At 40.5% G+C, this 14,328-nt stretch overlaps 1 protein-coding gene across 9 annotated transcripts in view; it reads right to left on the bottom strand.

Annotated features, from left to right (window-relative positions):
- NFIB (nuclear factor I B) overlaps positions 1-14,328 on the bottom strand; it is a 273,057-nt gene that overhangs the window by 64,150 nt on the left and 194,579 nt on the right. For all 9 annotated transcript variants that reach the window (XM_086480258.1, XM_086480260.1, XM_086480263.1 and 6 more), the window contains exon 3: positions 5,273-5,326. In XM_086480258.1, coding sequence (XP_086336384.1) covers positions 5,273-5,326 — 54 coding nt within the window. The remainder of the gene's footprint in view (positions 1-5,272; positions 5,327-14,328) is intronic.

Raw genomic sequence — 14,328 nt, 5'->3', positions numbered from 1 at the left:
ATCTGAGATGGCACAGCTGCAGGCATACCAGAAACAGCAAGCACTTCAGAATATCCACTCCCATGCTCAGAAAGTGAGGTGAATAGATGTTTGTTTAAATACAATTCTGTCTGAATCCCCAAACTGCTACTACGGCATCATTGCTTCTACAAGAAAAGCTGCTTACAATGATAAGGTAGGGAATATCTCTTCTGTTCCTATTAATTAGGGGGCTAATTCCCCATCCACTAGAGGGTAACTTGCAACACAGTAAAATAATGAAACCATGTGTTCTGAGTCATTCAAAACTCAAAGATACTTGCTTATTGCATTTCTGAAAGAGAGCAAAGGTTAAGACTGCATTACTCTTCAGAGGTTATTTCTGAAACTACATTCTAAAACGTAAAACTGAAATACTTATATCTAAACTAGTCATATATAGGCAAATTTATTACACATCTTAGGGTTTGATCCAAAAAGAATGTTCTTCCTATGGCTGCTAGCCCATATGAAAGCATAAAAAAGCCTTTGGGGCTCTACAGCTGCAAGAGAGATTTGCATATTGAGAGATAGGTGAGGATGGTTGCAAGCTTTTTGGCAACACCTTCTTTAATTAGGAAAAAAAAAATAATAGATGGTGATTTCACTCAGGTCTTCTTTGGAAATCGTTCCCAGCATAAAATTTCTGGTGAAAATACAAAGGAAAAACCAATTCCAGAGCAATGAGGCTGGGGCAGGGGATTCACATACCATGCCTCATTCAGACTAAGGATCTTATCACTAGATTAATTCCCTGACAAGGTATCATGGGTTACTGTGGAGGAAAGAAGAAGGGAAACAGCAGGGACGAATGAAAGGGAGAGAGACAGTTTCTCAATCTCTCTGTCTAAAAGTGTGTCACCCCATACACATAACGCAATATTCATCAGCACAAAGGCTCAAACCTGAATCATCTGCATTCCTCATTCAGCCCTGATTGACATTATGGTCTGCAAAATTTATATGAAAATATGGCTTGGACCAGCTAAAGTGGAGTGAATTCTATCAGCAACAAAACAAACAAACTAGCAAGTCCCACTTGCTAGGAAACATAGCTCTAATAACCTCTGAACTTAACGGCTTGAATAAAAGCAAATACCTGAACACACTTGTCTTCCCTTGCCGATGAGTTTCATAACTGTCTATGTCAGGATGGTTAGGTTTGCTTGGCACCTTCTGAAAAGTTATCTTTTGTATTCCCCAATGCTGAACAAGAATAGCTCTGAAATATTGAAGGGACCTGTACAAAAAGAGACTATTCTCCTTCCAGCTCCATCCAGAAGACAAAAGATGACGGACGTAAAGCACCAGTGGGAACTCGTATCCACTCCCTTAGGTTTTTTGGTTCCTCAAATTGTATTCAACTGACCGTCCTATCTTAATGTCATATCAAGATAACATTTTACTTTACCAGTACTGCTACTTCTTACCCTTATTTCAGCAGTTTAAAAAGTCTGTGTTCAAAGATTTAAGCAACATGGCAACAACTGGACACAGCAGTGTTAACGTCAGTGTATAAATAAATCAAGTCTGTCAAGCAGCAACCTCACACCAATAGCAGGTAGGTAGCAAGCAACGTTACTGATGTCAAACAGTTGTGGCCAGCAGGCAGTAAGCGAAAGAAAAATAAAGTAGAACAAACCCCAGAAAATCCTCTACTAGAAGAACTGGTTAGTAAGGATTGTATGCCTGGTGTCAATATCATTAGCTTACTCGTAGTTCTAGATGTTTTTTGACCCACCCTCATAATTTTCTTATGGCTAACATGAACTTACTGCCTCTTTCTTCAGTGCATATCCTCCCACACCTTTGCAGGTGTTTGGAGAAACCTATGTTAAGGAAGGCTTATTTTTTATATTTTTTTAGCTATATGAAAGACCTATGGGACTTGCAGGGATCAATACAGCATTATATTGAAACTGCCACACTAGGTCTTCTTCAACAGCCTGCCTTCAGAATAACCCTGAGCAGTTACCCAGTAGAATAGTAAGAAACAGGGGAGGCCTAAAGTATTTGGGGTTTCAGGGGGTTTTTTTGAGTGATAGTGTCCAACACTCCAAGTATTTTCAGTTTTAAAACTTATTAATCCAGGTGTATTTCTGTTTAGTTACCCTCAATGGATTCATGGATATTTCCATTCTGTCTTTGAAACCATGTAAACTTTCAATAATTAGCACCATGCTAGCATACCATAAACTTTTAGATTCCAGGAACTTAATGACTGATGTGGACAACAGCAGTGTTCAAACTCTTCTCCTTTCTCAGCTCAGTTCAGTTCAGTTCAGCTCATCTATCTGTCTGGAATCTATCTAACAATCCCTCTGGAGAAGTGACCTTTACAACCCAGCTCTCAGAAAAGCAAGTTTCAGTCTTTAGAAATATACCAGAATAAAGTTATCGAAAAATATAACTTAGAGGAGGATATCCCTGGATCTTGCTACAAAAGCTACATACCACTGTTACCACAAGCTACACCATCTCAATACTGTATTATGTTATCAAAGTATTCCATGTATTTTTAGGAACGTATTGTAAAGAATTCCAGCAAGTGCTCTTAACGTGCTTTTGCTTGGCAAGTGACATCACCCTCCTTCCATGGTTAAGACAGCAAATTACCAGACACCCTAAAGAATGCAACAGTCTAGCCAAACCTAGAAAAAAACACTTTTAACATCAGCAGCCTCGCCAGCTACCACTCAGTTTCCAACCTTCTCTTCCTTGGCAATGTCCTTGTGAAGGCAGTGGCATCCAAAAGCTAACAGCACCTATGCCTTGCCAATGCCCTGGCTCCTTGACATATAGGCATCAGACCAAAACATGATAGAAGAACAAACCCTCCTGGCACTGCCCATCCCCACGATCCTGGCCTGGGACCGAAAACAAACCTCAGAGTGGATATCCTCTGGGGCTTTGACAGAAGTGACTGCCTGGTTCTAATAATAAGACTCATGTGAAGTTTAATAAGAAAGAACAGGATAGCAGTCCTTTTCCCAGACATGCTGAACAGTGCAACTCCCTCTCATTCTTCTGCACAAGTCCTGTATTCTCCAGTCCCACAAACCTCAACGCTTTCTCCCTGCCAGTTTAACCCCAAGACAGTATCACACAGGGAAGCTGAACAACACTCGAAGTTCATGTATCCTGAAATAGACAGATGACATTCAATTATGCCTCTGTCTCTGCTTAAATGAAGGGTTTCAAGGGAAGCAAGGCACAGCTTCCATTTTCTGTCCCCACTTGGCAGCAGATAAAGGAATAATACTGCCAGCAGTGACTCCAAAGCATGAGAAAGTGTTATGCTCAGATTTCAAGCAGAAAGTTTCATGATGAAACCAGCAATAGATTTCTCTGCCTTCTATCTCCCTCTACCTTCTGGGACACTGGAGTTGGTCAAATACTGGGGCATCTGGTCTTTCCTCTCAAGGCTGCCAAGAGAAAGCCTATATAGCTCGTCTGCTGCCCTCCCCAGGTCTCTGTTGCTGGCAACAAGATTACTTCTTTGTGGAGTAGGCTGGGGTTGAGGCTGAGGGTTGGTAAAACTGGACTTACTACAGGATGTGATCCTCACTGCTGAAATACGTACTTCTACCTTCCTACTACAAATGCTAAATGGTACTTTAAAACCAGAATTTTAAAACATATTGAAGGTGAGTTTCCACACCCTGCCTTCAGTTCCCCAAACCCAGAGGCTCAAAGGATCCTTCAAAATGATGACCGGTAATGCATTTGGCTTTTCTTGCACTAACAAACAGAGATATTCTGAAACAAATATAAATGCTCTACAGCTAAATGCTCCAAGATTTACAAATCTGTGATTACCTGTGAGGAAAATTTTCAGGCTTGTTTTAAGTGTAAAACTGCTGGTTTGGGTTTTTAAACCACTATCCTACATAATTTATGTAACCTATTTCATAGAGAAATAAAAGCCTACTCTAAACACCTGTCACAGTTTGGAGAGAAAGAGCCCCAAAGTCTTCAGCCAAAAGGGATTTCAAGCCTGCATCATCTTTTGCCAAAAAAAACCCAAAACAAACAAAAAAAACCCCCTCATTAAAAAACTACTTGAAAAAGAGCTTACCAGGTCATTTGACTTGTTCTGCCCTCATGTCTCTAAAACATATCTGCAGTCTTCCAGTATATGTTTCTGGGTTTTGTATTACAGGAATAAGGCTTTTTGTATAATGATCTATAATGGTTCTCCCACTTTTGGGTATTCACATGCAACACACATGACATGTGCCACATGTAGAGAATACTTGGATCGTATGCATAGCACAAAACTGTACAGCCACAACACAGACTGTTTTCCGTAATGTTTGGACAGATCCAGAAAATATTAATGTGTATGTAACAGCCCAGCATCACACAAATGCTTCTTGGTTAGTGTGGTTCATTTTGCATTTAGAAAAAGGGCAAACTGAATGATTTACAGCTTATTTCAGATAGATGCTTCTTCTAAGAGCTGAAATGAGAAGATCCAGCATGACAGTGGTAGTAGGAGTCACTTCTTGCCCATTAAGAAATAACAGTATGTCTATCACACTTGTTTGTCTTACCTTGACAAAATTCATAAACCAGCAAAAATTTACAAGATTTACTAGCACAGCCCAATTGATTAGAAGACTAAGCCCATGAAAATACAAATAACTTTTGGTCTAAACAGTGTGGAATGGCAAAATCTGGGTTTGATTTTCTCATGAATTTTTATTTTTACAGAATCCTTGAAAGGACTATTTGCACCAATATTTCTCTCAAAAAAATTCCCAATGTCACTAGCATGATCCATTAAAAATGTGTTCAAAAATTGCTCTCAGCTGATAAGAAAAATACAAAAAATTAACATATTCGCATTTTATAATGCACGTATAAAATAAAAGAAGCTGGTAGCTCAGGTCACAGACTTTAGAGGTAGGTCAATTGTGTTCTGCCTGAGAAAAAAGAATAATTGTAATATTTGAAGACTTTTATAAAAGTAATTTGGGATCTTGTTTCCTTACTCCTCTGCCCATCCCCACTTACAAAATTCTAAAAGCCATGAACTGAAAGAAAAATTCCTTAGATTAAAGGAATGTCGATGAAACTACAATTGAGGTATTGTCAGTTTAAAAGAATTAAAAGTCACAGCTTGTCCTGATGATACGTACTTACCAGTGCAAAACAGGTTACTGACCAATTATGCTCTCTTTAACTATTAACAGTAGTATCTTTGTTCTCAAACAATGTTAGATGTACATGTTCTGGAACTCATATTTACCTGGTGGATTCTTGGCAGGATCATTGTGGCTTGGACTTCCTGGTTGTCCAGAATCTATAAAGAAATGAAAGAAATATTTCACTAATTTGTTTTGAAAGTATCTCGCAACATTTTAATACCCTCCTTCAGTATTAAACTAACACTTAACTGTTCTTTAAAGGTCATTTCCCTGACTTTCTACATGAAGGCATTATTGAACAAACACTAGATGTAACCCACTTTATGCAGAAGCAGAAACATTGTGGAAGATGAAATGTTCCTAATAAGAGGAACTCATAGATCACTGAAGAAGGACAAAAGAGTTATTCAGGTAAATACTCAAGTTGTAACCACATCTACAAGAGAAGCTTTTCACTCCCTTTCGTTCCATTCCCAAAATATAATATTGCATAATCAGCAAAGCAGAGGTAGTATCCTCTCAAGCAATGACCAGAACGACGTAGTGGATCAGGCAAATAATGGCTTTTGCAGTGATGAGTCCTGTTTCTTTACACTTTCCTTAAAGCACAAAGGCCTATGCTGCTTCCACAGAACTCTACTGAAGATATGACTGTCCATTTTCATACAATGTATGTTTTGTGTTCCTAGTCTGTGAGAGTTGGTGTTTTGAAATTAAGATTATGTAACACAAAAACTAACAAAACCCAAACCCTGTAGACTTCAAAGAGTGTTATTTTCATGGTACATGCACCTAATGAATTAAGAGGAGAACGCAGTTTGATGTTAACACAGTAAATAATAAAATATATCCTTATTCATAAAAACAGTTGCTTTTAAAACCACCTATTTTTTTCTGTATTCCAACACCAGTGATATAACAAAATGCTGCTCCACTGCAAGAAATTGTTATTAACAAAGTGAGACATGACAGACATTCTTGTATGCAAAGAGAATAAGAAATTAAATGAAGCACAACCATTTGTTCCGTATATAGGTATCTAAAATGGAGTAGTTTTACAGTCTGAATAAAAAATATCCATTTTTTAAATGTAGCAGTGCTTGTTAGTAGCATAGGATCACCAAAAGATTGCATGATAGCACTACAGAAATTTCCACTTCCAAATGGACCCTAGGGGGAAGTCAGAGTTATTGAATGAATTGCTGCTTACAGTGTCCAAATTAAAGAAAACAACACAGAAAAAGAAAAAGGACATATCAACAAATACATGTCCTTCAACCCTCATCACTCCTTAAAGTCAATGTAGCCCTCCACCTGCCACAAAAAGTTCACTGAAATCTGGTACTCTCTGTTACTTTGCTTAGCAAACACGGCTTCACACACATCTCCCAAGCAGTTTAAGTCAACACAAGCTTGACTGTACAGAAGATACTATCTGAGATGGAAATCCATTTCACAGTTCAAGTTCTACTGAATTAACCTGAATGTGGCTGTCCCAGAAGACAAGCACTTGGGGATCTACCAGAGTACTGGAAGACCAAGGCACGTGTGAAATCCAGTTCCAATGGTATTAAAAACACAATTAAATTTTCCAATATCAAATGAAAACTCTCTTGCACGCAATAAAATACACATCGGATAGAGAAATTCGCATCAAATTTCCTCTGTCTTCTTCAACCCTGGGTATGAAGAACAAAGGGCAGGCCTCCTGATTAGTTTCTGTACATCCCATGCTTTGGGCACTTGTTTGTTTTGCATGTCTCCAGAGAAGGAGACTCCACAACCTCTCTGAGCAGCCTGTTCCAGGGCTCTGTCACCCTTACAGTGAAAAAGTTTTTCCTTATGTTAATGTGGAACCTCCTGTGCTCCAGCTTGCACCTGTTGCCCCTTGTCCTGTCATTGGACATCACTGAGAAGAGCCTGGCTCCATCCTCCTGATGCACACTCTTTACATATTTATAAACATTTATGAGGTCACCCCTCAGTCTTCTCTTCTCCAAGCTAAAGAGACCCAGCTCCCTCAGCCTTTCATCACAAGGGAGATGCTTCACCCCCTTAATCATCTTTGTGGCTCTGTGCTGGACTCTTTCAAGCAGTTCCCTGTCCTTCTTGCACTGAGGGGCCCAGAACAGGACACAATATTCCAGAAGGGGTCTCACCAGGGCAGAGTGGAGGGGGAGGAGAACCTCTCTCTACCTACTAACCACCCCCCTTCTAATACACCCCAGGATGCCATTGGCCTTCTTGGCCACGAGGGCACCTTGCTGGCTCATGGTCACCCTGCTGTCCACCAGGATCCCCAGGTCCCTTTCCCCTACGCTACTCTCTAACAGTTCAGTCCCCAATCTATACTTGTACGTGGGGTTGTTCTTTCTCAGGTACAAGACTCTACACTTGCCCTTGTTGTATGTGATTAAATTTCTCATTTCTCCCTGCCCAACTCTCCAGCCTGTCTGGGTCTCTCTGAATGGCAGCACAACCTTCTGGTGCGTCAGCCACTCCTCTCAGTTTTGTGTCATCAGCAAACTTGCTGACAGTGCACTCTGTTCCCTCATCCAGGTCACTGATGAACATATTGAATAGTACTGGTCCCAGTACCGACCCCTGAGGGACTCCACTAGATATAGGCCTCCAATTCGACTGTCCCATTGACCACAACTCTCTGACTTCTTTCCTTCAACCAATCGACAATCCACCTCACTACCCGATCCTCCAGACCACCCTTCCTCAGTTTAGCTGTGAGGATGCTGTGGGAGACGGTGTCAAATGCTTTACTGAAATCAAGATAAACCACATCCACTGTACTACTGTCATCTATCCCCCTGATTATGTCTTCATAAAAGGCTATCAGGTTGGTCAAACATGACTTACCTTCGGTGAAGCCATGTTGACTGCTCCTAATGACCCGCTTATCCTTGATATGCCTAGAGACAGCGCCAAGGATAAGTTGTCCAAACATCCCTTTATACACCACATCCCTTTAAAAATCAGATCTAGTTAACATGAAAATTCAGTCAGCTACAAGAAATGTTAAAAACATGACGCTTCTCTGCATATGGACCTTTCCATGGACCTACATTCTTTTTTCTGTGTTCCAGTGGGAAGATTCACCCTGCAGGGTGTGAACTTTGATATTCTTCTAATAGGCACTCTGCTTCTGAAACCATATATATCACTATTTAAATTGAGATTATCAGACAGGATTAATTTCACACAGCAATGGTCAGAGTCTAAAACTACTGCACATGTGTGGCTAAATGAAGTGTCAGTTTGGTAGCAGATGCACCCAATAAAACTTGGACAGTGTAGCTTGGGGAACACACAGATTTGAAAATGAATTAACGAGGCCTACCAGAAAACAGCCTTTGAAGTTTTCTCCTGTTAAAATTCACTAAAAAGATGAACAAAATGAAGAATAATTTTTAGCTCTTGTACAGCAATTTGCTTTTACTCCTACTTTCTCATTGTCAACATGGCCACATTCTGGATCCAGGATTTAAAGATTGATGGTAGTTTAAACAATTATTTTTCATATTATAATAAGATAAACTTAGCAAAGATTTTTCCAGTAATAGGGTTAAGCAGTTGGCTAGTGGCTAGTTATTATAATTTGCCAGTCAGACTTAGCTTTGTTTTATGTGAACTATTTATCAGTCATGATTTTTACAGATTGATTCTCACACAGTGTTTTGAGCAGTAGGTGCTACTAAAGTATTTGCCTGCAGGGTCTCAGTGATCTTGGGTAAGCTGAATATAAGAAGCAACTTATCTAATCCTTCACTTAAAGCAGTCGAGAAAGCAAAGAATTGTATTCTGTATGACAGTATCAACTTACATAACTCTGCACTTAAAAGCACACAGAAGGATCTCTTTCTCAGGATGAAAGACACAGACCTGAGATAGCCTATGACGATCCAATTCTCTTGCCAGTGTCAGTAATTATAAAACACTCTCCTGATCAGATTGGATGCAAATAGCCTTGCAAAGTACAAGAGAACCATGATCACTATAGGAATAAATTATATTAATGACTTAATTTATAAGCAGAACATTGAATGAAAACGGACATTTGAGCAATGCTCTTCTAAAAGAAGAAGTAAGAGGCATTTTTGGAAAACCATAGAAACTAAGGAAGCATAAGACATGTTAAGACACTTTAAATCTTTCTTTGTCCTCATCTGCACAAGATCATTAATTAACAACACGAGCCCTGGATTTAAAAATTGCAGGTTTTTCTTCCAGTGTGATGGAGAAAGTCATAAACCAGACTCATTTTCTGTCTAGCTGGCTTTGCATTCAATTTTCGCATGAAATAATCCTGTACACATTTAAAAAAAAAATACTTCCTAAGCTAGAAGTTGTAAGCAAAGCTATACACTAGTAGCAAATAGAACCCCATCATGTAAATATGATGAAACTGAAAATTTCGACAGTGTCATTTAGGTAGCTCCCTTAGTTTAGTCTTTTCCCTTGGGCTTTTCTTTTTCATTTGTCTGTTTTTAAAACCTCCTTCTCAAATTTCATTTTCAATGCACTTTGCTTGAAAAAATTGTTCCGCACAGATCTCGAAAGTTCCATATTTTCTACAGAGCAAAAGCTCACCTACGCATACCATTTCCAAAGAATGGCTTTCATATGCACCTCACAACTATGGTGAGCGTATCTTCTGCGCTGCTCTTCTTGGTGCTGACTGCTCCAACAGTCAGTGGCTGGTGCCTTGGTCAGTTATTGCCCCACGGATGAACAGTTTATACAAGAATGGTTCAAGCTAGCCTTTACTCTTATCTGATAGATATTCATGTAACACTGGTACACTTTATGTATAATTTATCATGATTCAGCACAGCTACTACCAGGACATTCAAACCCTCTTATCTCAAATTACACTTTCTTTTAGAAGACAGTATGAAACGATGAGTCAAGAAGCTGGTATATTTTATACCGAATTGTTTCTAGTGTTTTAATTTCTAGGGGTCTATCCCAATGAGTATCTGTGAGTGCAGGGAACACACATTGCAGCCAGAGATAAGTAAAAATGACTGCTGGGGCCTACTGGTCGTGATAAAATCTCATCCATTTCCCCTGACATACACTAGGAGAAAGATGCTGCCATGATACATCACTCCTGGCTTCAGAAGTCAGAGGGAAAGAAACCAAGCTGAGGGCTGATGGTTTGCCATCCAGTGAGGGACAAGATGCTCTCTCCTTTTGCACCACCTTGTCTTCAACAAGCAGCACCAGGAAGGATGCACACCCCAACAAAGCCAAGAAAGTCACACTGCTGTTCAACAGCTTCCTGAGGGATTTTTAGGGTTGCTCACCTCAGTAGTCTAATCTTTCATTTTTTCAGCTGATAAGAGAGGGTACTGTCTTCAAAAAATAAGTTATGCTATACTTCCCTTATGCTGCATACTGTATATGGAATTTTGCTTTTAATGATCTCTGCATTAGCATAACATTGAAGGCCTTGAAAACAAATAGAGGTAGAATTTGTAAAAAGAAAAAATACTTTCTTGAGCCATGTCTTAGAAGTAAGCAGATACTCCACAGGTGTCATACTAATCAAATAAACTTCCCTCAGTGGTTTCAATGAACACATTTCATTTTTCATTTGCCACAGGCTAGGAGGACAGCCTTTGCACTCAGTTATCTCAGCTGACAGATGCTAATTTAATCATTCACCAGCATGTAAATACACCGTTGTTCTTTGATAAGTCCATGATTTGGGTATGGGTGAAGATAAAGGGCCAGAAAGATGTGGCACCATGTATCAGTTTGATGTCGTTCAAGCCTTCACATACCTATACAGCATCCGACTTGAGAACTGACAGAGTCACTATCCTGAACAAGAATCACAACTACCTCCCTGACTGTCGTCCTTCAGGATTACATTGCCACCTGACATCACAAACTTGAGGGAAATGGTTGTACTCCTGAAAATCACAGGATCACAGGACACCCCAATCTGATGGGGACCAGGAGAGGTCTCCAGTCCCAGCCCCTGCCCAGTGAAGGCTATGGGATCAAACTCAGTTGCTCGGGCCATTACAAAGTCAGTGCATGAAAACCCTCAAGGATGGAGATGGCCCAAACTCTCTGGGCCCCAGCTCCATTGTTTGGCTGTCCTTGTGGGGAAAAGACTCTCCAAATCAATTCTTCATCCTTCAAAGATAGTCACAACTTCATCATGATAGGAAAGCAATTTATTGGCAATAAAAAAGCAAAATATCTCCCTCTCCTCCAAAGCAAATAACATGATCAACAAAAATCCATAAAACAAACAAATCAATTATTTCATCTGTGTACTTTAAATCATTACCATTAATTATTATTTTCCTAATTTTACTACACACTTACCTTCTACTACCTGCATTATTTTACCTTGATAAAGCAACTGATTGGATTAACAAACTTTCCAAATACTTTTAAGGATTTCATTTTGCAACAGCAATATCTTTCATTGTATACCATTTCTATATCTGATGACCCTGAATTACTGTACAATTTTATGAGCATTATTCACACCAGCTCTAGTGATACGATAGTTTGTTTATGGTATAAGCAAGCTGAAAAAGTTTTATTGTATTAAGTATCTGCTGAAATGATGCTATAAACACAGAAATAGAATTGGTGCAAGTTTCACCCTTGTTTTCATAACTATGTTAACTTCAGTGGGGGCGGGGGGGGTTATTTCTCAGATCTTCATAGACCACTACATTTAATATAAAAACTTGCCCTGAATATTTTGGCTAACTGACTTCATATGATAAAAAGCTCACCACTTTCTTTGCCAGAGCACAGTCTTATCAGGAGCAGCTGAGGGAACTGGGGTTGTTCATTCTGGAGAAAAGGAGGCTGAGGGGAGACCTTATCTCTCCCCCTGAAAGGAGGTTGTAGTGAGGTGAGGGGCAGTCTCTTCTCCCAAACTGCGAGTAACAGAACGAGAGGAAATGGCCACAGGTTGCACAAGGGGAGGTTTAGACTGGGTATTAGGAAAAAAAATCTTCAGTGAAAGGGTTGTCAAGGGTTGGAACAGGCTGCCCAGGGAAGTGGTAGAGTGACCATCCCTGGAAGTATTTAAAAGATGTATAGATGTGGTGCTTAGGGGCATGGTTTAGTGGTGGGCTTGGTAGTGCTAGGTTTACAGTGGGACTCAATCTTAAGCATCTTTTCCAACATAAATTATTCTATAATTCTATATACCTGACGACATATGGTATCAAACGCGGTTCACACAAGAAGGAAGCAGCACCTCAAAAAACAAACAGGGCTTCACCATGAGAAAGACCTGTTTGCAGGACAAACCCTCACATCTTTTCTCAACAGCATATACCACCTTATGCGCATTCATGACACCCAGACTGAAACCCTCTACAACACAGTACTGACTTCTTTTAAAAAGGCATTCTACTACCCTTATTCTGCAAGCAGTTCCTCTGTGTTCATCAACACTGTTATCTAGTACAATGTTATTGCAGTGGGTAAGTATAAGGGGTGCTAGCCCTACAAGTTTTTTATGTGCTTGGTATTCATACAGCTGGTAATAAACGAGCAGTGTAAAAAATTGAAGTTAGATATTTAGGTGCAAGTCATGGGGCAGTGGCATGAGCCAGACCACCACTGCACTGGCAAACCCCACTGGCCATGGAAGGAAGGACTGCTTGTTGCTCACCTTGCAGAGGCTCTGTGTCATCCTCCAGTTTTCCAAAGACATGTGATTAGATTTGATCTGTTTGCAGACCTGGTTTCCACAAAGTTAAGTAAGCATACCAAAGAAATCTATGTGCAAAGGCTCTCCAGCTGACACAGAAATAACAGTCCTAGTTGCTATTGATTAGAGATGTATTTAAATCTCAAGAAAGCCTCAGTTCCTCCGGGCAAACTCCATTTTAGCAAGTAATCCCCACTGCTTTTTGCTCCCTTCATTAGTTTGCACCCAGGAGGCATGGGAGGGACCTCTTGGGAGATCAGAGCAGTGGCAGGAGCTACTCTGAAGGCTGGATATGCTGATCCTATGAGAGCAGGCTTCATCAGCACCCACATTCCACACCAGGAGCCATGAGCCATGAGGCACTGTAGCAGTGACCTACACTCTCTTCTTTGAAAGGGTGCTGCCATCTAACCTTCACCTGCCTGACAAGGGCAATGAGGAACAGAGCTGACTGCTGGCCCCAGAAAGCTAAGGTATCTATTTGTGTTGCCCATTGGCTCAGGCAGGTACCTAGCTTTTAGTCCAAGCAGCCTTGTTGTTTCACAAAAGCCTTCAGGGCTTAGGCATGGAGGTGCTTCTGCTGGGAGACAGCCAGCGTGGCAGGCAGAAGCTGGGCTCTGATTTCATTTTGGTTTGAACCTGTTTGCTTTGGAGCGGGGACAGGGCAATAGCTACTCAGAAATCCACCGCCCCCTTTCACCGCACTCCCCCATGCCTTCCCACAACAGACAAGTTCACCTGCAGCCGGCAGGACTGGGAGAAACCCCAAGCCTTTCAACCGAGAGCTCATCCATCCCTGAGGGACACACTTCCTGGACCCCATGATAGGCGTATGCAGATCAGGCGGCATCACCATACTTGGGCTGGTCAGGGTGATCCCGCCACCCAGGCACCCACCATGTGGGCTGACAGCGGGGCAGCCCATGATGGTTTGGCACATCAGAGCCACACAGGTCACGGTGGGCTCCCCGTGTCACCTCTTCTTTTATCAGCAGCTCAGATCTGTCACTGCCAAGTCACCCAACTGGCCATTGTCGAGACCGTTAACTTTCTTCGGAGTGTTTTAATTAGGTAAATAAAAAATGGTAATTAAATCAACATTACGTAATGTGTTTCTGATTTGTAATCTCATTTAAATTAATTAACTGACTCAGCCTTGTTTAGTTTTTAAACTGCCCTAGTTAAGAAGTAGAGCTCTGGGAGTAAATCCAGTTTTTACATAGTTGAAAGAAATTCAAGGACCTAGAAGCACTTAGCAGAACCAAAATAGCAATAGGCATAGTCAGCTTTTCAGCTTTATGTCCCATGCACAGATTTATCTTTTTAATTTAAATTCCCTTATTTGTTTATGTAAAGTAAATCACAACATTTATTTATTCAGAATATTTCTTATACAATTTATGAAGACCATATGTTGCTCATTTTGAAAACTGAACAACTTGCCCC

This window comes from Leptosomus discolor, chromosome Z (genome assembly GCF_034619465.1).
Source record: "Leptosomus discolor isolate bLepDis1 chromosome Z, bLepDis1.hap2, whole genome shotgun sequence".
Classification (NCBI taxonomy): domain Eukaryota; kingdom Metazoa; phylum Chordata; class Aves; order Leptosomiformes; family Leptosomidae; genus Leptosomus; species Leptosomus discolor.
This window is presented reverse-complemented; position numbering and strand designations above follow the sequence as displayed.